The sequence below is a fragment of the Elephantulus edwardii genome, unplaced genomic scaffold (assembly GCF_000299155.1).
Source record: "Elephantulus edwardii isolate Elephantulus edwardi_28Jun2011 unplaced genomic scaffold, EleEdw1.0 scaffold00336, whole genome shotgun sequence".
NCBI classification, from domain to species: Eukaryota; Metazoa; Chordata; class Mammalia; order Macroscelidea; family Macroscelididae; genus Elephantulus; species Elephantulus edwardii.
In genome coordinates, this window is record NW_006400086.1 from 1,419,474 (window position 1) to 1,443,989 (window position 24,516).

General features: G+C 36.0%; 1 protein-coding gene across 1 annotated transcript in view; it reads right to left on the minus strand.

Annotated features, from left to right (window-relative positions):
• Positions 1-4,939: 4,939 nt before the first annotated feature.
• Positions 4,940-24,516, minus strand: part of HTR2C (5-hydroxytryptamine (serotonin) receptor 2C, G protein-coupled) — a 157,415-nt gene continuing 137,838 nt past the window's right edge. The window contains exons 3-4 of the mRNA XM_006901580.1: positions 22,101-22,301; positions 4,940-5,775 (exon numbers count right to left, since the gene is read on the minus strand). Of these exons, the coding sequence (XP_006901642.1) occupies positions 4,940-5,775; positions 22,101-22,301 (1,037 nt within the window). The remainder of the gene's footprint in view (positions 5,776-22,100; positions 22,302-24,516) is intronic.

Genomic DNA, 24,516 nt, shown 5'->3' on the forward strand with positions numbered 1-24,516 from the left:
TAGAAAACTATAGGCCAATATCTCTCATGAATATTGATGCAAAAATCCTAAATAAAATACTGGCAAATAGAATCCAACGATACATAAAAAAATAATCCACCATGACCAAGTGGGATTCATAACAGGTATGCAAGGATGGTTCAACATAGCTTATGTTCTTAAGCCTTTCTTCATGTGTTTGCTGACCATCTGAATGCCTTTGGTGAAGTGTCTTTTTTCATGTTCTCTGCCCATTTTTAATTGGATTGTTTGCCTTTTCCTTGATGAGGTATTGGGTTTTTTGATACATTTTCAAGATTAAGCTCTTGTCAGATATGTATTTGACAATCCTTTTATTTTTAAAGCTAGATTCCTGGGAGTGAACCCTAGACTCATCATTGCTCAGTGATTGGTCATTAGTTGTACTTAAAGCTGCTACAACTTCTGCCCATTGCAAATTGATCAGAGTGTGGCTCCCACATTCAGACACAGACCAGTGGCTCTCCAATACCTGCTCTTGTCATTCCTGAGTTGATGTAGCACATAAGTAGCCTTCCAGGGCCCTGGGGATGAGAGTCATGTTAAAATGATTTTTCTTGGAAGTACCTGTCGTACTATAAGGGAAAGCCTAGTGACATAGTTCATAGGAGGTTGTGTTACTGACCCAGAAGCCTCTTTGGTGGTTTGGAGTACTTGGAAGAAAGAGCTACAATCTCCTCTCATTCATTTTACAGGCTCTGAAACCCATTGGAGTTTCCACTGAGTTGGCTCAACTCAATGACTGTAAATTTGAGTGGAGTCTCCCCCCACCACTGTGAATCTCATGTTAGTAGCTGTTTGTTTAATCCCTGTGCTTCTTTCCAGTCTCTTTGTAAAGGATTTTCTCATAATATAAAATTATATAATAGAGTGAACATCAAAATGAAAAGTCATCAGCAGAGCTTCCAAAGTAAGACAGATTAAGAAGGAGGGTCCGTTAGTCTTTCTCAAAAGCCCTGGCTATTGTACATCTTATGAATAGCTATAGAACATAGTCTGAAATAGGGAGAGAAGATGAGCACTGTTGCTGAGTTGGAATCAACCCACAACTGACTCACTATTGGTTTTCTGAGAGTATAAATTGCATGGGAGGAGACTACCCATCTTTCTCTAATGGATTTAAACTGCCAAAGAGGAATTACCTTTGGGTTAACAACACAACTGCCTACACAGACTAACCCAGTAGAGTTCTCTGTTGTATAGTATAGCTCATAAAACTCATGTTATTGGTGTAAAGTGTGGTACATGTATCTTTTAGTCCCATTCAGGACAGGAAGGCACACATGTTGAGGAAGAAGACCTGTGTATTGTACCATCCGTGGCTTTAAGTATGGGGCAACAAAGTGGCTTCCATAGTATTCTGACCTTGATGGTTACAGAGATCTACAGAATAGTTTTTGATTGAGATAAATTAATCTTGCCACATTGCCATGATGGAAGAAAGGGAAGCTGTCCAAAGTGAATATATGATTAGGCGTCATACATTCAACAGCAGCCCAGATTAAGAGACAGATCATTGCAAAGAGGGATGGCGGGGGTGGGGAAGGTAGATAATTGTGCAGCAATGAATGAATTTTTTTTTTAAAAGTGATCTGGGGGAGGGGGAAGGGAGGGTGAGAGGGTAAAATGTGCAACAATAAATGAAAGGAAATCTAACTTCTCTGTAAATGTTCGTTAAAATTACAATTAATATTTTTAAAAAAGAACAGTTTTTAGCAAAAAGAACAGATTATATAATACCTGCACATGTTGATGAATATCTGATGAATGTAAATTAAACACTGAAAGCTGAGAATAAAGTCATTAATAAAACAGATGTGGTCCTGTCTGCTTGAGGAACTTGGAGTCTGGTAGGATAAGATAGTAATAACCTAGTGCAGAAAGAGCCTGTGAGCCACCACTGGCCAATGCTTGGGTAAGGGAGGCATTCAATTTGGGGTGAAATGATTCTATACTTGAAAAGTCAGTGATGTTTTCTTCAAAATTGTTTTTGTTATTCACTCTTCTTAGTTGTTCTTCCTATGGCTATTGTGGTTAATTGCAAAGATTGCAAAAGCACTTCTTATGTTTGTCTTCTGAACTTATTTAAAGGGTTCCAATTACTTTTTAAGGTAACCAAGGTGAAGCAGTATTTTTTTCTCTCCAAAAATAAAAGGAGGAAAAGGAGACATGGAAATATTATTTAATAAATTTAATAAATTAATAGGAAGTATCACAAAAACCTGCAATGGGTAAGATACAGGAACAAAGAATAAAACAACACTTTGCAACCATTCACAAAAAGTACCATTTGACAAAGGAGAAGATTTACAGGAAATAATATAAGGCAGTCTGTTGCACGTGTCTTAAACAGATACACACACACACACATATATATATATATATATATATAATAGTACATCAAAATGATTGACTGGACAATAAATTCACCACATTTATATTTATCATATGTATGTTTTTAAAACATTTACAAAAGTTTGTAGATTTGACACCGAACTGTAAGATTTATATCCAAATAAGTATATTTGTTTCATAGCAAACTTCACAGATTTTACGAATAGCACACAATTTGAAGATAATTATTTTCTTGGATACCATTAAGTACTACTACTTGATGACACAGAATTATTAACAAATGTGCTGTAAGCTGTTATCATTCAACTTATTGCTAGTGCTTTTGAAAATTCGTGGTTTATATTTTATTTCTTTGTAAAACATGTGCTATGAGCTTGCCCTGATAGTTAGAAATCAGATGTTTCCAATTTTTTCTAATACTCAAAATCCTTCTAATCTGAATGAATAAATAATCTCTTTAAAGACCGCTGGAGGATTTCCTTTAGTCCTTTTTATCTACCATCTACCCTGCCCTACGTGAATATAAATCGATGGATTCATGCAACATACATGCAGGTCTCCATCTATTTGGGCAGAGCTCATGCTAAGTGCATGCTGTGTTTCTTCAGACATCTTCATCTTGGTAGGAAATAGATCAAATCATTCCATTTCATATAATTGTTTTAACATGCAGTTCAACAGAGCTAACAGGCGGGTAGACTTCACCTTTGTGTTATATTTTGGGCATGCTCAAGCAATTGGCTGACATTTGGCAGTGTTGTAAATCAAGTAGAGACTGTATGAGTTTCCTCAAATACAGCACCTCTCCCACTGCCCCTAGGACAGACTGTTGGATTTATCTATGCTGTGTGTTGAGGACACACACCAGGAATTTTAGAAATTCAGATTCTGCAGTCACCAGTTTTAAGAAACTGAGAGGCACACTCTAAGGTGTGCAAGTAACTGTCAGGCATAAGAAATAGCATCATGAATTCTTCAGAAATTTATCCACGGTTGTGTGAGATGGACACACATGGAAATACAGATACTGGAATCACTTGTATACTCTGCACACAGCATAGACCTAATGGTCTGACTTTTAGCAATGCTTGAAAACCTTGTATGGTTCACAAACTATTAAATGATACTTGAATTCTTAGAGAGCAGCAGGCCCACGAATGAAACAATGGCCAACATTTATTTTAACACAACACTATATTTTTAACAAAGATTTAAACTTCTGGTACATAATTGCAGTACAATGAAGAGCTTGCCACGTTCACAAATTAGCTGCAGCCTTTTCCTGCACTAGAGAGTTTGGAAGGATCTGAAAATGTGATCAATTTTGTTTAAAATCCAAATGGAAACTCTGAATTTCTGTTTTTATTTTCTCCCAGAGTTCAGCAAAAGCTTATTTTTAATTACTTTTTTCACATTCTAAGGGCTTAGTTCCGTAGTCTTTAATCAAGTAAAACTTCCAAGGTTTTGATTGTCTAAACTTTTCAAAACAAGTTTTACTTAAAAATGGACTGCGAAATTAGGTCCTATAGATAGAGGTACCATAATTAAGAAAATATTTTAATAAGGCTTAAAATGCTAATTTCACCTTGTGTGTAGCACACGAATTTCCAGGATCCTGAGATCAAACCCAATTGATGTTGAATCCTGGATTGGGAAACAGCTCTGGGATCTCATTACCCAGTTTAATAATGGAATTAGGTATTTACTAAGGACCAGAATGAAACCACTAATTCCAGTTTGCTTTTCAGAATTGCTAATCAGAATTTGAACATTGTCCTAAAGAAGTGAAAAGCTATTGGTGTATATATGTCTGTTATCCTTCCACTTCTGTAGTCCTGGTTAACCAGCTGCTATGTTAAGATACCACTATGTTTGGGGACAGACATTGCAGTAAAATACCAACACAACATTCTGACAATGTCAAATTTTGCCCCTATATTTAACAACAAGACTAAGTTCTGCCTTTGACTCACTGAAAGATAAGGTTGTGTATCAGAAGGCGAAGGCAGAACCTATCTTACTGTGTTTATGTGTGTATGTAAGCTGAGCAAGAATTTAAAGTGTATATTTACTGTTAACCCGGAAGAAGATAACACTAAATTCGTTAATTTTGGTGTGGTCAAGTATAACCACTGTCATGTGCATCATTCTGGTCTCCTGCAAATGCCACCTGAGATAAACATCAACATATCCTATGCACACACACACACACATACACACACACACAAGACAAACCAAAACCAACAAAAACAACAAAAAACAAAAGAGAAAGATGAAATGAAAGAAGGAAAGATAGAAGGAAGGACAAAAAGAAAAATGAACAGTCAATTCATCAAGAAATCAAAAGACGTTCCTTTGGATCACTCATGAACAGTAAATATAGAACCCTAAATCTCACTATGATGCGTGACTGTAAAGTACAGAACTGCAAAGCTATAGATAAAAACACTTCTTTTTAAAGACAGCAATATTTACATTAGTTATGACCGACAGAGAAGTTGAAGAAGAAGAAAAGTTTGCCTTCACTTTGTAGTGTTAGTGTAGAACAAGACTGTGCTGCTCTTTCTTACACACTGCTAATCCTCTCACTAACTACATTGGAGGGATTTACTGGGAGCTCCAAGCTCTCCACTTGCATCTCTATACCAGGCTCATCCTCATTGGCTTTCTTAATCACTGGTTCATTGGTATGCCGGTAGATGTTAACATTAAGCTCCCTTCCAGACAAAGCAGTGGCGGCAACTCTGGGAATCTGTCGGACTGGGGGCTTTTTTTCTGGCTTATACCTGCAACGCAAATAATTGGAGAAAGCCCTGCGGTAAATTTTGTTGAAGAGAGTGTACACCAGAGGATTAATTCCGGAGCAAACATAGCCAATCCAAACAAAAACATTCAGAAGCTTTTCCATGAGCTTTTGGTTACAGGTCTTCCCACAAAGAACCGACAAGATATTGGTAATGAAAAACGGGCACCACATGATCAGAAAGACAAAGAAAACAATCCCAAGGACTTTTGAGGCTTTCTTTTCATTGTTGATAGCCTGCATGGTGCCTCTAGGACGGCGTTCTTTCTTCTTCTTGGGGCGCTGCGGGTTCGACTCTTGATTCGGGTCAGCGGCGTTCTGAACATCCTCGGTATTCTTCTTGCAGCACTTGAAGAAATTGAAGTTTAGGCCCAGTTCAAATGGCTCCTCGGTGTGGCCGCGCAGTAACATCAGAGCTTGTCTTCGGAGGACGTACATCGTTAAGCAGTAGGTGATTACCATGATCGTCAACGGTATGAAGAAAGCTACGAAGGACCCAATGAGAACGAAGTTTGGGTCGTTCAGCACGCATGTAGTGTTGTTCATGAACACCTTGCTTTCATCCCTCAGTCCAATCACTGGGATAGGAACTGAAACACCTATGGGAATGAAGAGAAAAAGGTAGAACATTGTTATAGCACATTGAAAGGGTTCAATGGATTTGAATAAGTGGGATACTTCCAATTGCATTTTATTAAAAAGATATTATTTAGACCTAATTTTTGTTGAAAGCTATTCACAGCATAAATTGATGGTCGCACGAGACAGCAGTAGAATGACAATGACTGACTTGAGAATATCCTTGCTCACCAATTTCAATGCCTATTACTCGTATTAAGCTGTTGTACATATGACTGGGCCTAAGGGAAGACTGTGTCTGCTTTCCTCTATTTCCAGTTCCTTATAGAAGACACTTAGTAAATATTTCTTGTCTTCAGTGACCTTAATGAAGCCAATCGTTCCTTATTTGAACATTGCAAATTCCACATTCAATTAAACTATATGTACACAACCTATAAGTTGTACAGTGTATCAAGTGTGCATAATAGTGCATCAAGATGGTCTGGGAAGAGTTTGAAATGCGTTTATAGCTGGTAATGTGCGTTTGCACTTCCCCAAGGAAAGGGGTCAAGAAAAAAATTTATGCCTGAATTCCATGGATATATGAGAGAGAAGAGAGTGCAGGTGTCCAAATGTGCTACAGTGAGTAGTTATGCCTTATAAGCATAAAGAGTCTCTACATAAAAATGACAAGGGCTCTCTTTTTCAGTAAGAGTTTTAACATGAAATGCAGAGTGACCAAGAGATGCAGTTCTACCATTTTTGAGTAAAGACTGAGCATTTTTGTTCTTTGAGAATATTGAAAAGGAGTGTTTTCTGTAAGTACCTCCTTGAATTCATAGGCTTGCAGATGGAAAATATCACCAAGAAGGTGAGTGAGGTGGTAGATTTGAAGTGGTTCTCGGTCAGTAACTAGGTATAATTTGTAAAGGGAAATTCAAATTTTAACATCCATATGCTCTAGCTTATATCATAGGGATGCTGAAACTTGAGAGAAGTCACTTTTGAGACTCTATGAAAAATTATTAAGAGTGCTGAAGTAGTGCATTGATACACCACAGACTATGATAAGAAACAGAAGAGTCTCCTTGCTGCCTTTAGAGAATACCAGTGGGTTGTAATGAATCTGAAACATAAAAACCAGATCTGTTGCTTTAACATCTGTAGATTGGCACAGAACATTTGATTGGATTATCAAGAGGGGAAACATGATCATGTTTCTTTTTTAGAGTTTGCTGAGAATGTTCATCTATGTTTAATCTTTGGGAATATACAAGGAAGAAAAAGTGTGTGGAATTTCTAAAATGACTAGTTTCTTTTAAAGAGAAAGAGGTCAAGTGACAGTATGAAATTCAATAACAGATGTGACAAAGATTCCTTGGGATATCAGGTCTATGCCTGCAACTCTGAACCCAGCTATACCATTTAAGAAAGTAGAAAAGACTTGTGAAAATTATGAAACTCTGTGAACAGAATGTATCCTCAGTGTTCTCTTTAGCAGGATTGTCAGATCCTGGTAAAGAGACCTTTGCACCCTGGATGAGAAGAGTAACCATTTCAGAAGGGTAACACAGAAGGTAATTTCTCATCAAGTTTGAATGAAATGTTTGGGAGAACTTCATCAGGGCTTTAGGAACATAGAGAACAGCAGAGCCACAAAGGTTAAATGTCTTAAGGGTCATAAAAATGGTAGATTATAAAACGGACAGCTTTCTGTCATTAAAAGCCTTTATTTAAAAGTCATCAATAAAACAAGTAAATTTGTTATCAAGGACCTCTTTAAAGTGCTAAAGAGCAAGGGTGTCAGTTTAAAGACTAAGGTGTCCCTAATATCAAGGTCAGGACCTCCCATGGTATTTTTAATTGCTTCAAATGCATGTGAAAGCTGGACAATGAATAAGGAAGATGATGGAAGTCTTGATACCTTTGATTCATGGTGTATATTCAGAGTATTGAATATGCCATGTAGTCCTAAAAGAACAGACCAATCTGTCTTGAAGGAAGTGTATCCATGTGCTCCTTAAAAGCAACAATGGTGAAACTTCATCTCACGTACTTTGAGTATGTTTTCAGGAGGTAAATGTCCTTGGAAAAAGACATCGTGCTTGGAAAAGTACAGGGTCAGCAAATGAGAGGAAGACTCTTAAGGAGATAGATTAACACAGTGGGCTTGAGCATGATGGAGATTGTGGGAATGGTGTAGGATAGGGCAAGGTTTTGATCTATTGCTCTTAGGGTCAGTATGGGTCATAGTTGACTTGACAGCACATAACACAAATAGAAATAGTGCAGATCAAGTTTGCTAGAAAGAAGTCTTCCAGTTGGTTCTGACTCATAGCACTCATCTAAGAATAGAACTGCTTCAAAGAGTATCCAAGGCTGCAAATCCTTAAAGAACTAGACTGCCTCATCATTATGTAACAGCTTTTGTGTAAGAATTGCAAACCTTTTGGTCAGCAGTCAATTGACCTAACAACCTAGCCATCAGATCACATAAATCAGTACTCTGTGTGTATGTTAGGTGCCATCAAATTGACCATGACTATGACTTCTTACTACCCACAGTCCTTACTGACTGTTCCATCATTACTGTCTCTCATATACTCGAACCCATTGTTACAGTCAATCCATCTTGTCGAGGATCTTCACTTTTTCTGACTCTCCACATTTTCAACCATGATGTCTTTTTTCCAAGGGCTAGCCCTTCCTGACAACATGCGCAAAGTATTACCCTTAATGTAATGTTTTAGTGAAGGATTGCTGTTGTTGTTTTTGTTGTGTGCTGCCTAGTCAGAACTGACCAACAGCTGACCCACCACTGGGTTTTCTGAGGCAGTAAATTGTACACATCTTTCTCCCTTAGAGCAGCTGGGGTCTTCAAACTCCATATCTTTTGGTTCGCAATGTAGTTCTTTACCACTAAATCACTAGAGCTCCTTAGTAAAAGTTTAGGCTGTAGGAAATTTTCTAGAATTAAGTAAGCTAATGCCAAGAAATTTAGAAGACAGCTAGCTGGCCAACTGACTGGAAGAGATCCATACTTGTTCCCATTCTGAAAAAAGGTGACCCAATAGAATGTGGAAATTACCTAACAATATAGCACACAAGCAAAATACTGCTGAAGATCACATAAAAATGGCTAGAACAGCACACAGACAGGAAACTGCCAGGTGTTCACGTTGGATTTATAAGAGGTCATAGCAGCGGGGATATCATTGCTGATGCCAAATGGATCCTGGTTGAAAGCAAAGAATACCAAAAGAATGTCTATTTGTGCTTTCTTGACTATGCAAAGGCATTTGACTGCTGGATCATAACAAATTATGGCTAAAATTGAGAAGAATTTGAAACCCTAAACACTTAATTGTGCTTGTGTGAAACCTATACCAAGAGGCTACAGTGTGAACAGAGCAAGGGAACATTACATAGTTTAAAATGAGGAAAGGTATGCATCAGGGTTGTATCCTTTCTCCATACCTATTTCATCTGTATGCTGAGCAAATTATTCGAGAAGCTGGACTCTATGAAGAAGAATGTAGCAGCAGGATTGGAGGAAGACTCATCAATAACCTTCATTATGCAGATGACACAACCTTGCTTGAGGAAAGTGAGGAGGACTTGATGCACTTGCTGCAGATGTTTAAACATTCCAGCCTTCAATATGGATTACATCTTCAATGTCAAGAGAACAAAAATCCTCGCCAGTGGACTGATAGATGGAGAAAAGGTTGAAATTGTCAATGACTTCATCTTAATTGGAGCCACAATCCACTTGGATCCACAATCCATTTGGTACCAGTTGTCAGGAGATCAGGAGTTGTATTGTACTGGGAAAGTTTGTAGACATGGACCTCTCCAAATTCTTGAAGAACAATGATGTCAGCTGGTTGCCCTGGGAAAGTCTGTAGTTAGGGACCTCTCCAAACTCTTGAGGAGCAATGATGTCAGTTTGTTGCACGCACTTGGAAAGACTGTAGTCAGAGACCTCTCCAAAAATCGTGAGGAGCAATGATATCAGTTTGAAGACAAAGGTGTGATTGATTCAGGCCATGGTCTTTTCAGTCACTTGCTGTGCATCTGAGAGCTGAACAATGATTAAGGATGATGTAAAAAGAATACTGAATATCCCATGGACTGCCAAAAGCACAAATGTGTCTCAGCAAAAGTGCAGTCAGAGTGCTCCTTGGAGGCAAAGTTGATAGAAGCTTCATCTCCTGTACGTTGCATTTGTTGCTAGGAGAGCTTATTTCTTCTAGAGAGACATTATGCTTTGAAGGTGGGCTGATGGCAAAGGAGAGGAAGACCCTCAACCAGGTGGGTTGATCCAATGTCAACAGCAATGGGCTTGAGTATGTCAGAGATGATGAAGATGGCACAGGATAGGATAGGGTTCAGATCTGTTGTTCATAGGGTCTCTGAGTCATACTCAACTTGACAACACCTAACTACAACTGCAGCAATATGTCTAATATAGGATTGATCCACAATCAAACATCCATTATATGAGAAGTCAAGAAATTGAAAAAAATTGTTGCATTGGGAAAATCTGATGTCAAGGACCTCTCTAAAGTGTTCAAGAGTAAGATGTCAGTTTAAGACTGTGGTGAGCCTGATCCAAGCCATAACATTTTCATTTGCTTCTGATGAGCCAAAAATTGAACAGTGTATATGGATGAGCAAGTAGAACCAATGTCTTTGCATTGTAGTGCTGGAGAAGAGTACTGGATATCCCAGTAACTGCCAAAAGAGCAAAGAAGTCTGTCTTGAAGGAGTGAAGACAAGGTGCTCCTTAGAGGCAAGGAGGGTGAAACTTTGTGTCACATATCTTCTCAGGAGAGGCTAGTCCTTGGAAAAAGGGACATCTTCATGCTAGGAAAATCATGACGGGAACAGTAGTCATAGAAAGAGAGAAAGATCCTTAACAAGAGAGAATGACACAGTGACGGTAACAATGGACTTGAGCATATCAGAATTGGTGAGGACGGTGTAGGGTAGGACACCTAACAACAACAGCAACAACAACATTATGGGATTAAGAAAAGAGGGAGGGATTCCTTTAATAAAATAAATTGTGTGAAGCAGAATGTACCAGAATGATACACAATGTATATGGATTTTATATGCAAACCACTGTAAAATAAAAATAACTTGGGAAAAATAAATTGTAAGTAGAATAACTGGAGGGAGAACCTATTCAATAAAAGACACTTAAAAGAACTATCTAGCAATTGCAGTATGTGAATCTTGTTGGAGCTTGATGCACGCAAGCTTTAAAATTGTCATGAGTCAATTAGAAAGTTGTACAATGACTTTTTATGATATTAAAGAGTAATTCTTCATTAATTTTAGGCAAAACAATACTGTGGTTATGCATAAAAATAAAACTTATATTTTTAGATTTATACACTGAAAAATTTAAGCATGAAATATTATGATGCCTGGATTTTACATCAAAATGCTATGAAAGGTAGATGTGTCATCTTAGAATGGATAAAGCAAGACAGCTCGTACTTTGATAAAGGTGAGAAATGGATAGACGTTGGGCTTTCCTATACAATTGTATCTGCTTTCTACATTTATAATCTTTGAAGGTTTCTCAGATAACAACTTTGTAAAGTTCTGAAAAATAGAAAAATTAAAGACATGGAATTTCTGCAAACCAAATGAACTCTAAAGGTCACTCAGACTTTAGCCAGTGTTAACTTTGAGTTCTGGAGGGAGAGACTTGGAACATTCCAATGTGGAAATGCTCATCATTTTGATAAAATTGGAAGGAAGAAAGCCATTACTTTTCGATTGTGTATTTTCAGGATCATCCAGTGGCTTAGTAACAAGGGGTTAAGTTGCTAAATCAGAGGCACGTGGTTCGAAGCCACCAGCTGCTACTCTGTGGAAGAAAGGTGAGCAACCTCCTCCGAGGCGATTTACTGCCACTAAAAGCCCCCTTGGAGGGTCAGCTATGGGTTGGTTCTCATTCAACGGTACATAACAACAACAACAGCAACAAGATAATTAGACCAGGGAAAAGGTGCCAAGGAAGATATCCAAAAGAGGCAGGGGAACTCTTCCCCTCCTCAAGCAATATGAGACTCGAGTCTTAGACTGAAGAATTCACCTTCATTGTGAAGAAAATGTCATTTTTTTGCTTTTAAGCATAAGACAGGTGCCTGCTTTCATCTCGTACACATCCAGGAAGGGCATTCCTCAGACGCTGGAGAAGTATTGATGGAAATACATACTTATGTCCAAGTAGTAGAGTGGAGTTTTGGTGCCCTTACAGGGAATGTTGCTCATAGTACTGTAGCTGTAGTTGCATCAGGGGCGTATCCTCTCTCCAAACCTTCAGTCTGTAAGCTGAGCAAATTATTCAAGAAGCTGGACTCTATGAAGAATGTGGCATCAGGACTGGAGGAAGACTTTTCAACAATCTGTGTTATGCAGATGACACAACCTTGTTTGCTGAAAGCGAGGAAAACCTGAAGCACTTGCTGCAGAAGATCAAGGACTATAGCCTTCGCTATGGATTCTATTTCAACATCAAAGAAACAAAAATCCTTACCATTGGACCAATATGCAGTATCATGATAGGTCCGGGAAAGATTGGAATTGTCAATTATTTAATCTTGTTTGGATCCACAGTCATCACTCTGGGTATCAACAGTCAGGAGACTGGGAGATGTATAACATTGGGAAAGTCTTATGCTAGGGAATTTGCCAAAGTTCTAAAGAGCAATGATGTCGGTTTAAAGACTAAGATGTACCTCATTTAAGTTACAGTCTTTCCAATCACATGCTATGCATCTGAGAGCTGGACAATGAATAAAGATAACCCGAAAAGTATTGATGCATTTGAATTGTGATTTGGAGAAGAGTGCTGAATATTCCATGGACTGCCAAAAGAACAGACAGCTCTTAGAGAAAGTACAACCAGAATGTTCCTTAGATGAAAATTCCTAGAGGTCCCCAGTCACCAGGAAGGCCTCAGTCACTGAGCGAAAGATCGTTATAAGTCAACATTCTTCAGAACTCAGCTCTGGAATACTAAGCCTGCTTCTTGAAAAGCTGGTTCATTTATTCACTTTCCTAGAAGGAATTTTTTGTGTAAAGGCAGACCTTATCAAGAACAAACAAGAGAAGATAACAGAATCATTCCACTTGCGCTGAAGCTTTTATTGGCCACCTAAGGCTAAGTTTCCCCAGGCCTTTTGGCACTTACTATTATAATTTTATGTACATTGAAGAAAGAATGATTTTAACAGCTGCCATTTATTGAGTCTATCTTAAGTGTCAGGCAATGAGCCACACATACTCCTGACATTTCAGATTCTAAATGTGTTATCTCAATTTGGTTAAAAACTGCTAAATACTGGGATTATTCAGCAAAATAGTTTAACTACTTTGACAATGCTATACTGTCATTAGTTTTTCTTTCCTTTCCCTACCACCACACCCCTCCCCTAAGAAGCTATGAATGCAGTCAACAAAACAAGCAGAAATTCCGTTTGACAATAGCAGACAATTAGAAGTTATAACATAGAAATAATAACAACAGAGCAACATCAATGAAATTATTCACTCAATACTTCAAAAACTTTAATGACATGTGTCAGCACAGATCATTCACTTAATACTTTAAAAACTTTAACGGCTTATGTCAGCAGTTCTCAAAATGTGATTCAAGGACCCTTAGGATCTCTGAGAACCTTTTAGAGGATTTCCTAGGTTTCCTTCTCGAATTATTTTCCTTTAAGATTACTTTTCCCCTCATAATGTTAGTGAAAACTTACTGAAACATGTAAAATGCAGATACATGTATGAGAATTAAGTTCCTTGGCTACCGAACTAAACATTAAAGACATTTGCAATGCTATAAAGCCGTATCTCCCTTCTCTTTAATGTTTGTCTTGAGAATATATAGTTTGCTTTCACAAGGATATTCTAGTGATATTGATATTAAAATGGATTATTATTCTTGTTTAAAGTGAAATGATATGTAAATGTTTTTAAACATGTTTTTAAATTTTAATGCCGTGCCAGGAAATATCAATAGACATAAGCCACATAAACAAAAGTGTACTACTCTTGTTATGTGGTGTCAAGTCAGAACCACCGCTGATACTCAAGCGGATTTTCAGAGGCAGTAAATTGCATAGGAGGAGATTGCCCATCTTTCTCCTAAAGAGCAGATGGTGGATTTGAATTGTATGCCCTTGGGTTGGCAGAGCAACTCCTTACCACTAAGTAAACAGAGCTCTCTAAAAGTACACTAGAGTTCTCCAGGATTGCAGAGGTTAGTGGGCAGTCAAGGGGGAGATGGAAGAGGAAAGATCCAATGTGGACTCAAAAAGATGAAGTAATATGGGCATAGATCAATAGTAATTAATTCTATAAAATACAATGTGTATGAATGATTATATGATACACAATGTAAAAGAAAGATTGTATAACATGCAATGTACGTGAATGTAACACAGTGCATATGGATTATTGTATGCAAACCATAGAAAATATTAGAAGTACATTTGATTTCTCATTTAGTTTTATTAATATAAAGGGCTCTTGAATTTGAAGAGTTTGAGAACTGCTGTTTCATGTTACTGTATGAAGTTGCTCTTGCTGCAGATGCATCAAATCCTTTTTAGTATTTCTTAAAATTTGTCAACCAGTGGAAAATTTAAGCAATATAGTAATGCAAGGATTACATATAAAGAACAATACTAGTAAAGAAATACTTCACATGCATGAAATAATTAATCCTACGCATGCAATACTTATTTCATGTAAAAGTTTCTAAAAGGCAAATATTATTTGGTGAAGTTAACCCCAGAATAATTAAGTAAGCTTAGTGGATATGATTGGACAATCTTTAATAGTTTTGAAACCCTTCAATTTTACCAAGGAAGAAAAGTTGAAATTAGGTGCTTTTAAAAGTATCAGACACCAAGAAATAGAATTATAAATTAAGAAAAAAACACAACCAAACCCCAAAACAATTGCTTTTTACTGAGTATTTCGTATTTGTTACGCACTGAGCTAGGAATTTTGTTATTTTTATATGTTGGTATTGAGTGTTGTTGAGTCAATATTGGACTTACAGTGAACCCATGGGACATTGACTCATAGAATTTTTTAGGCTGCTGTCATCTTTATCAGGTGTTTCTCTTAACAACTGTAACACTTGAGCAAATAATCTTTTAATAGTCTCATATTTCATCCAGGCATCTCACTCTCCAAAAGAGCATAGACTAAGGGAATTATTAGATTAAATCACTTAATTTTTCTGAGATTAAGTTTAAAAACTCTATGTAACCCTCCTCAGAACATTAGAAAGAATAAAGATAAATTATAAATCAAATTCTACAAATCTCAACTTCTTCAATTAATAAAAAAATTAACATGTTTTGCATGCACTGTCTCAATTCTCTGAGAACCCTGAAAAAGCCACACATATTGCATACATTATCTCATTCAATCCTCACAGAACTCTTATTATGTAGTAAAGTTACTGATCTAAAAAAAAAGTACTGTTTAGTGCACATACAGGAACTTACTTAGCATTTTAAAATAACTTTAACTCAGTAACAAAGTTATAGATCAAACTTAATTGGTTAATATTTTACTACTATTATTAATAATACTGTCAACTATCATTCATTGATTAACTATTATTCAGTGCTTACTCTTAGTCCTAATTGACCCTTCTAGAACTTTAATTGCATGCATTATGTCACACTAATCTCATAGAAGTCCAATAAAATGAGTATTATTTGGTAAAGTTATTTTAATCCAAAGAAGGCCAATGAAAATGGAATAAAAAAATTTGTATATTATTTCTTAAAGCCGTGAATTCAGGTAACACAGAACAAATTCCCTCAAACAATCAGATAATAATGCCAGGAGCCAATGATTCAAAGACGCAAATTTGTTTCATTTTAATGTTTTTGGAATGGTGTCGTATAATCATTGTTTTGGTTTTTTTATTGTGATTTGAATGAATGTTTGCAAAAAGATGGGTTTTTAAATCACTCATTTATACACATTTTGTTCCCCCCTTCCCCCAGTCTGTAATGTATGTTCTCTTCCAGATTCTACTTGCAAAACACATAATTAATTCATTTCAGATTGACTTTCCTTCTTTCACATACTCCAATAGAGTGTTCATCATATATCTATTCTTTTCCTGCTCTCCCTATGACCTCTCCTCTGTAAACATCCTATTTTCATAAGTGTTCTTATTCAATATTTGCCCTTTTGTGACTGAATTATCGAACTCCACATAATGTCTCCTAGATTTATCCATGTTTCATGAGTTCTTAACTGTTTTTCAGAGTTGTGTAAAACTCCGATGTGTGAATGTATTACAGTTTCTCTGTGCACTTTTTGTTGTTCTTGTTAATGGCCACTTGTGTTGCTTCTATCTCTTTGCTATTGTGAATAATGCTGCAATAAACAAAGGCATGTATACATCTCTTTGTATCACAGCTCTGATTTCTTTAGGGTATATTTCCAATGGTGGAATGGCTGGGTAAAATGGTATTTCTATTTTCAATTTTTTTGAGGTAACGACAACAGACTTCCTTCTGTCAGTAGTGGTTGTACCATTTTACATTCCCATCAGCAGTGCGTGAGTTTCAATCTGTCCACATCTTCTCCAACAAATGTCTGCTATCTTGTTGAGCTTTGCTATTGTTTTTAAAATGAGATGACATCTCATTGGTCTTTTGATTTGCATCTCTCTAATAGGGAGCTCTGGTGGTTTATTGGTAAGGAGCTGTGCTGCCAACCCAAAGGTACACACTTCTAATCCACTGCAACTCCACTGGAGAAAAATGGGCAGTTTCTTTCATTTTACTGCCTCTGAAAACTCACTGGAGGGTCAACTATGGGTTGATTATGATTCAATGGTATACAACAACAATAGTGGTTTTAAGCATTTCTTCATGGGTTTCTTGGCCATCTGAATATCTTCTTTGGTGAGTCTTTTCATATCTCTGCCCAGTTTGTAATTGGTTTCTTTGTCTTTTATTGTTGTTGTTGACATTCTGGAGTTTAAGAGATGAGTGCTTTAACAGATATGTCATTGCCAAATATTTTTTCCCAGTGGGCTTTCTTTTTCTCTTATTGGAGAAGGTTTGGATTTGGTTTGTGTTATATATATATATATACACACACACACAAGAATCTGATTTTTTAGAAGGTCTCTTGAATATGTTTTTTCCCCTCTCCTGATGGTGGATTTTTGGTTATGTTTGAAAATCTATCCATGCCATAGATTAGAACATCTGAAAGTGTTCCTATTGTTTTTCTCTAGTGCTCTTTATAGTTTTTGGGTTTAGCCCTAGTTTCCTCATCCAACCTGAGTTGTTTATTTGTGTCTGGTATGACGTGTGAGTCTTATTTAAGTCTTCTGCAGATACTGTTGATGTGTTCTGCCACATAGGAACCAACTCATAGCTAACCTTCCAGTGGGTTTTGATAGGCTTTACATTTCACAAGAGGACAATGCTTATCTTTTCCCCACACGGCAGCTGGTAGATTCCAATTCTTAGGTTTAGCAGTACAAATTATCACTGGGGTCAGAGCTCCTTTTCAGCTGATGGATGTCCAGTTTTGTCAGCACCAGTTTTTAAAGAGGCCATTGTTTTCTCACTTAAAGGATTTCTTCTCCTAGTAGTGAATTTATAGATCAGGAAGTGTGGTGCCTCCCATTTTGTTTTTCTTTTTCAGTACAGGTTTGCTTATTTGAGGTCTCTTTCCTTTCTAAATAAAGTTGGAAATTAGCTTATCCAGCTCTTTGAAGAATAGCATTGGTATCTGTATTGGGATTTCATTGAACTTTTAGATTTCTTTTGATATCGAGTCTTCGAACATGGTACCTCAACTAGTTTTAGTTTGGGTACTGTAGGAATACAGACATGTTTAAGTAAATAAAAGTGACTGCAATGGTACTGATAAAGAGACATTCTTAAATTACTTTGTGAGAAATTGACTTAAAAGAATGCCCCAGAATTGTAAAATATAGTTAGATAAGAATCTTTAGAGAACTGATTAGGGGAGGTCCTAGTATTCAAGTGTGTGTGTGTGTGTGTGTGTGTGTGTGTGTGTGTGTGCATTAGAGCATTAAATAAACAATAATTTGACTACATACTCTCACTAGCAAATATTCTTAAAAAAGCAATGGAATTTTAAAAATGGCAGTTTAATTATTGGTAGTGGTATGGAAATAATAATTCAGATACTAATTTGTTATATTTAGGAAGTATAAAATGAATGAATACAATAATGCTTTGGAGGAAAAGAATACTAATTATAAAAAAATAAGAAAATGCAAAACTAGAAGAATTTTGTTTCAGAGTATTGGAATTAAAGAAATAGATATGAAGCAATAATGTGAGCCTATATCTTGGTTTAAAACAATGTTCTCTATAGAAGGAACAAAGATCTCAGGAAAAAATGGCTGATTTCAAGAGTAAGGTATGGAAAGTGTTTAAAAACTTTTGGGTATATCAAAATGTGTTCTCACCAGATACATCTGAGATTATTAGAGCATTAAAATAATCAAAGGTAGCAATTGATTAATTCTTTTACATCAACCACAAAAGAATACATACATTTGTACTGATTGAAGAAGTACTAGGCAAGCGGCAAATGAAAAGAAACACAACTAATAAAAGTAGAAAGAATAATAGAGTAAGATAAATCACTATATTGTAGTTATATTAGTAGTAAATGACTAAGAGACTAATTCTTTTATTCTAATATCATTGCCAAAATTTGTTGGAAACCAACAACTGGAGATTATATGAAGAAGATCATGGCATTAGGATTCAAGGATAATTAAGCTGATGTATCTTTGTGGTAAGGAGTTGTACTGCCAACTCAAAGGCTGTAAGTTGGAATCCAACAGCTACTCCATTGGAGAAAGATGGGCATTCTCCTTATTTGTGATTTACTGCCTCAGAAAACCCCTCAGAGGGTGAGCTATGAGTCTATTCTGACTCAATAGTACAATGACACTGTGCTGCTTGCAAAGAGTAAAGAAGATTTGAAGCACTTACTGATCCTTTTTTATGCTAACACCTAACAATAAATAAAATGTAAATCTTCTGTAAATGTAAAAAATACAACTGGATTGATAGTATCTTAATAAATAGCCAAAAAATTGAAATTGCCAATAATTTAATTTTTTTATCAACAATCAATGTTCATGAAAGTAACTGTCAAGCAATTGGGCAAATATTTCACCAAAAAATGCTGTAGCATGTTAAAAAAGCAAGGATGCCACTTTGATAAAGTACATCTTGCCCAAATCATGGTCTTTTAAGGGCATGGTAGTTTATGTATTGGTGGTAGTTAAACTCCACTAGCAGCTCAGTGGGAGAAAGAAAGATGAGGCAGTTTGTTCCTGTTCAAATTCATAGCTTTGAAAAGCTAGGGGGACCATTCTACTCGCTCCTATATGGTCACTATGAGTCTGAATCTCCTATAAAGGCAATGGATAGGTGGTTTTGGTATGCATATGAAAGTCTGATGATGAAAAATGAAGACTGAAGAATTTCCTCATTTAAATTGTGGTGTTAGGGAAGACTATTGAAGATTCTCTGGACTTCCTGAAGAGCAAACAACTTTTCTTTGAGGAAGTACAGCCAGAATGCTTTTAATGTAAGTGTAAAGAGTTAAAATAATCGTGTAAACTTTGCATCTATTAAAAGATTAAGTTATACCTGACTCAAGTTACTTTGCATGCATCTGAAAGTTGGACAATGAATAATGATGACCAAAGAATTGATGTCTTTGAATTGTGGTATTGCCAATGAGTATTAAATACTCCTGGCAGTATGGACTGCCAAAAGAAGAAACAAATCTGTCTTGGAGGAAGTACAAGCAAGATACTCCTTAGAGATAAGGAGGATGAAATAGCATCTCACATACCTTGGACATGTTGTCAGAAGGGACTAGTCCTTGAAAATAGACATTATGCTTAGGAAGGCAGAGGGACAGTGAAGGAGAGAATGACCCCCAACAAGATGAACCAACACAGTGACTGTTACAAGGGCCTTGATTGCACAGGGTTGGGTAAGATTCCAATCTGTTATTCATAAGATCAGTATATATTGTAGCCTACTTGATGGCACCTAACAACAACAACAACAACAACTGAATGTGATCGTTCCTTTAACAGGAGTGTTTACGTGTTTCAGTTCTATTATCTTTTATTTTGCTGCATCTGGATCACACGGTGTTGTTTGTTCATAACTGTGTGTCAGTTAATACTTCTGAAAAGTACATCTAAAGTTATTTGAGGCCTAAGATTTTTATATTTTTTCTTGCCTCAAATTTAGAAGCATTGGCAATGTTGAACAGCATTGCTAGAATATTTCTCACAGACATAGAACAAAACCTGAATGTCATAGTAAGAATATATTATTGCTTGTTATTCTGTGCCATCAAGTAAACTACAATTTATAAAGAACTTATGAAAAACAGATTGAAATTTTGCCTATCCTATGCCATCCTCACATTCTCTCCTGTGCGCAACTCACTGTTAGTCACTGTGCTGATCCATCTGGCTGAGGGCCTTATATTCTTTAATGGATCTTCAACTTCAATCTTTTCTCTAGCTCTCATGATGTTGCCAATTTGTTTGGGACGATTTTTGTTTTCTTGATGTTCAGCTATAATTCATAACATAGGATGTAGTCTTCAACCTTCTTCACTAAATGCTGTGAGTCTCCTTTTCTTTTTGAAAGCAAGGTGATGTCATATGCTTAATTAGGTTGTTGATGAGTCATCTTCTAGGCCTGATGTCACATTCTTCTTTCTATTTTTCAGCTTCTCAAATGACTTGTTCAGCATACAGATTGAATAGGAAAAAGGATATACCCCTGACATGCACATTTCCTGACTTTAAACCATGTAGTATGCTCTTGTTATCTTCAAATGACTTATTAGTCTATGTACAGGTTTGGCATGAGTACATTTAATTATTCTGGAATTTCCATCCTTCTTAATGCTGTCAATAAATAATTGATTATGATCCATCCAGTCAAATGCTCTTGCATGGTCAATATCTTAACATTAAATTCAAGTTGGTTGATTCTAGTCAAACTCTGTATTTTGAGTTTGTGCCTCTTCTTTTTGCTTTCTTTGTGAGGCTATTAAATAAACCTCTCATTCTCACAGTCACATCTTCAGCTTTGTTAATACATCACTGGGAAAAGTGACTCAAATGCCAGAGTAACTTTTCAAGCTTCTGTCTTTTTTCTGGATCTTGGCCCAGTAGTTCTTCAATATTTTCTTAACATTGCAATGCTAGTAATGTTTTTTCTACATCTTAAGTTATATTTTGCACAAGTCATTAAAAAATTACTCATTCTGTCTTTATTAGAAGATTATTAGAAAAGATGTTCTCATTTATCTGTATATTTCCTTTGTAAATATTATGAAAGCAGGTATTGGTGTTCTAAATATATTTAAGTATTCACCTAGAAGAGAAAAATCTCAAGATTTAAATTTATCTGACCTATAAATAGAGTCCATATCTTTGGATAATTTCAGTGAATGATATAATTATAAAAGTCTTTATCTTGTTGCTCACTTTACTTGAATCTTTTTTAAAAATGTGCTTAAAAGGGCATTGATTTATAAGACACAATATAATCTACAAATGGAAAAGGAATAAAATGGATTGTAAAAAATACTTACAATCCAGTTTAATTTTTTTTACTTTAATATAAGTGTTACTAAAGCTATTAGAAATATTTCAAATCCTGAAAGCAATAAGATTATCATTTCTCTATGTTCTAAGTTCAAATCTTTAAAGTATCAACAACTTCATTGTCTCTATATAATCAGAGTATAAGAACACATTAAAAGCAGAGAAAATAGGTTAACAGCATATACTTAGATATATTTATGTAACAACTATTCTAATAATAGTATTTAATTTCTCAGTAAAGAGGATTTGAAATTAGAACTATGAGCACTGATAGTCCAAGATAGAGAGATTAATGTTACAAATGTTAATATTTTTAAAATTTAGAGTTTAACATGTATAATTTTCAATGTTTTAAATATCTCAAAGTTTTTATGTCTGTGTTGCAGAATTCACTGGCATACTAATGTGCAGCAAATAGTGCATAAATAGAAAATTTTAATTGATGTCATAAGACATATTATATTTTATCTTTCATTAATATTAACCTTTACATTCATATGAATAGGTTAAAAATAATCAGCTACACAGTATCCCGAATATACGCAAATGTTACCAGTCGACGTCTGTACGTTGTTCACAGTACATAATCCGAAAGTATTGAGCATAGCCGCTGCAATTCTTATGGCCAGGAAAGTTAGTAATTACCTATTGAAATTGCCCAAACTATAGCAATCTTCATGATGGCCTTAGTCCGAGAATTGAAACGGCTATGCTCAATAGGATTACGTATTGCTACATACCGATCCAGCGAGATAGCGCAGAGGTGCATGATGGACGCCGTAGAAAACAATACGTCTAATGCAATCCAGACGGGGCACAAATACCTTGGTAGTGGCCAGACATAATCTGAAAGAGAACAGAAAGGAGATAAGAACATATTCTTCAAAGGTTCTTCTGCAGACTATTTTTTTAAATGTGTATTATTTTTTTTCTTCTTACAATTAAAACATTCTGAAGTGAATTTTGAAATTTTGGGATGAGGTTGATGATAATGATGTTACCATCATGTCTTACATGCATCATAATATTTCTTATTATGATAGAATGCACAGAATACAAAATTATCCACTTTAAAGTGTACAATTTAGTGACATTTAGTACATTCACAATATTGTGCAATCATTACTTACCACTCATTCTTAAATATTTTTGGCACCCTATAGCAACATAAAATATTTATTATTTATTATTATTATTATTTTGACCACCAGTTTGATTTCTGTCTCATCAATTCACATATTCTGGATATTTTATAGAAAATGAATCAGTCATTTACTCCAAGGTATATACCTTCAAACATGAAAACAGTACTCAAATAGAAATGTGTTTATGGATATTTATAGCAGCAGTTTTCACAATACTGAAAGGGTAGAAATAATCTAAATGCCCATTAACTGGTGATTGTAGTATATCTACACAATCGTGTATTATTCAGCCATTAAAAAGGAATAACATATTGATTCCATTTTTATAAGGTCTTAATAATTTAGTTTAATCTTTGTTGATTGCATATTTTGGTTATATTTGATAGTCTATTTATGCCATTTTTTTTCTGGTGGCCTAGTGGTAAGAAATTGTGCTACCGTCCCAAAAGGCATGCAGTTTTAATTCATCAGCTGCTCCACAGTCAATCTCCTCCAGTGTAATTTATTGTCTCTGAAAACCCACTGGAGAGTCAGCTACTGGTAGGTTCTGATGTGATGGTACACAACAACAACATATGAAGTTGATGACTTCTTTGTCAATCTCTTTGAAGAATGATGATGTGATCTGAATTGGGATTGCATTGTATCTGTAGATTGTCTTTGGTAGTATTGACACATTCAGTGTCAAGTCTTCCTACCAGGAACATGGGGCATTCTTTTGTTTCTTGTACAGTGTTTGGTGATTATCTTTGTACAGATATTTTGTGTCTATGGTTAGATTTATCTCTAAGTATTTAATCTTGTGAATGTCTACTGTAAATGGCAGAAGAAGAATTGATGCCTTTGAATTGTGGTGCTAGAGAAGAATCTTGAACATACCATAGACTGCCAAGAAAACATATCAGTCTGTCTTGGAGAGGGTGAAACCAAGTCTTTCCTTGTAGGGTAGGGTTTTGAAGCTCCATCTCACATACTTTGGGCATATGGCCAAGAAGGACCCATCCTAGGAGAAGGACATCATGCTCAGAAGGGTGAAAGGATGGCACAGAAGAGGAAGATCCTGGATGAGATAGACTGATACTGTAATTGGGGCAACGGGTATTGGTGTGTTGGAATCAGTGAGACTGACTCAGTATAGTGCAGGATTCAGAGTTGCTGTACATAGGGTCACTATGGGTTGCAGATGACTCTACGGCACATAACAACAACAACAATAACAACAGCTGTAAATAGTACTGTTTTCTTTATTTCTTTTTCTTTGTGAATGTAGAGGATTCTGATTAATTTTTTTATGTTCTTTTTGTGAATATGGAGGAATACAATTAATTTTTGTATGTTGATCTTATACCCTGTCATTTTGGTGAATTGTTTAACTAATTACAATAATCTTCTTGGTGAGTGTTTGGGATATTCTAGATCTGGGTTACTATCATTTGCAAATAGAGATAGTCTTAATCCCTCTTTGCCAACTTGGATGGCTCTTATATAATTTTATTGCCTTATTGCTATAGCTAGGACTTATAATTCAATATTGAATAGGAGTGATGATAGTGGCTATCTTTAATTATACAGTAATTTTCCTTCGGAGGAATTGGGATTTTATATATTTATACCTGGGAGAAGGATGGACAATCTCCTCCCGTGCAAATTACTGTCTCTGAAAACCTGCAGGAGGGTCAGCTATAAGTTAGTTCTGAATTGACAGCAAACAACAACAACAAGGAGGGCCCGCTATGAGTTCGTTCTGACTCGAAAGCACACAACAACAACAATGAATTTTATATATATGTAGAAATTAGAAGACGTATTGCCATGGGAAAGTCTGTTGTTAGGGACCTCTCCAAAGTACTGAAGAGCAATGGTGTCTCTCTGGAGACTAAGGTGCGTCTGATACAGGCCATGGTCTTTGCTATCAC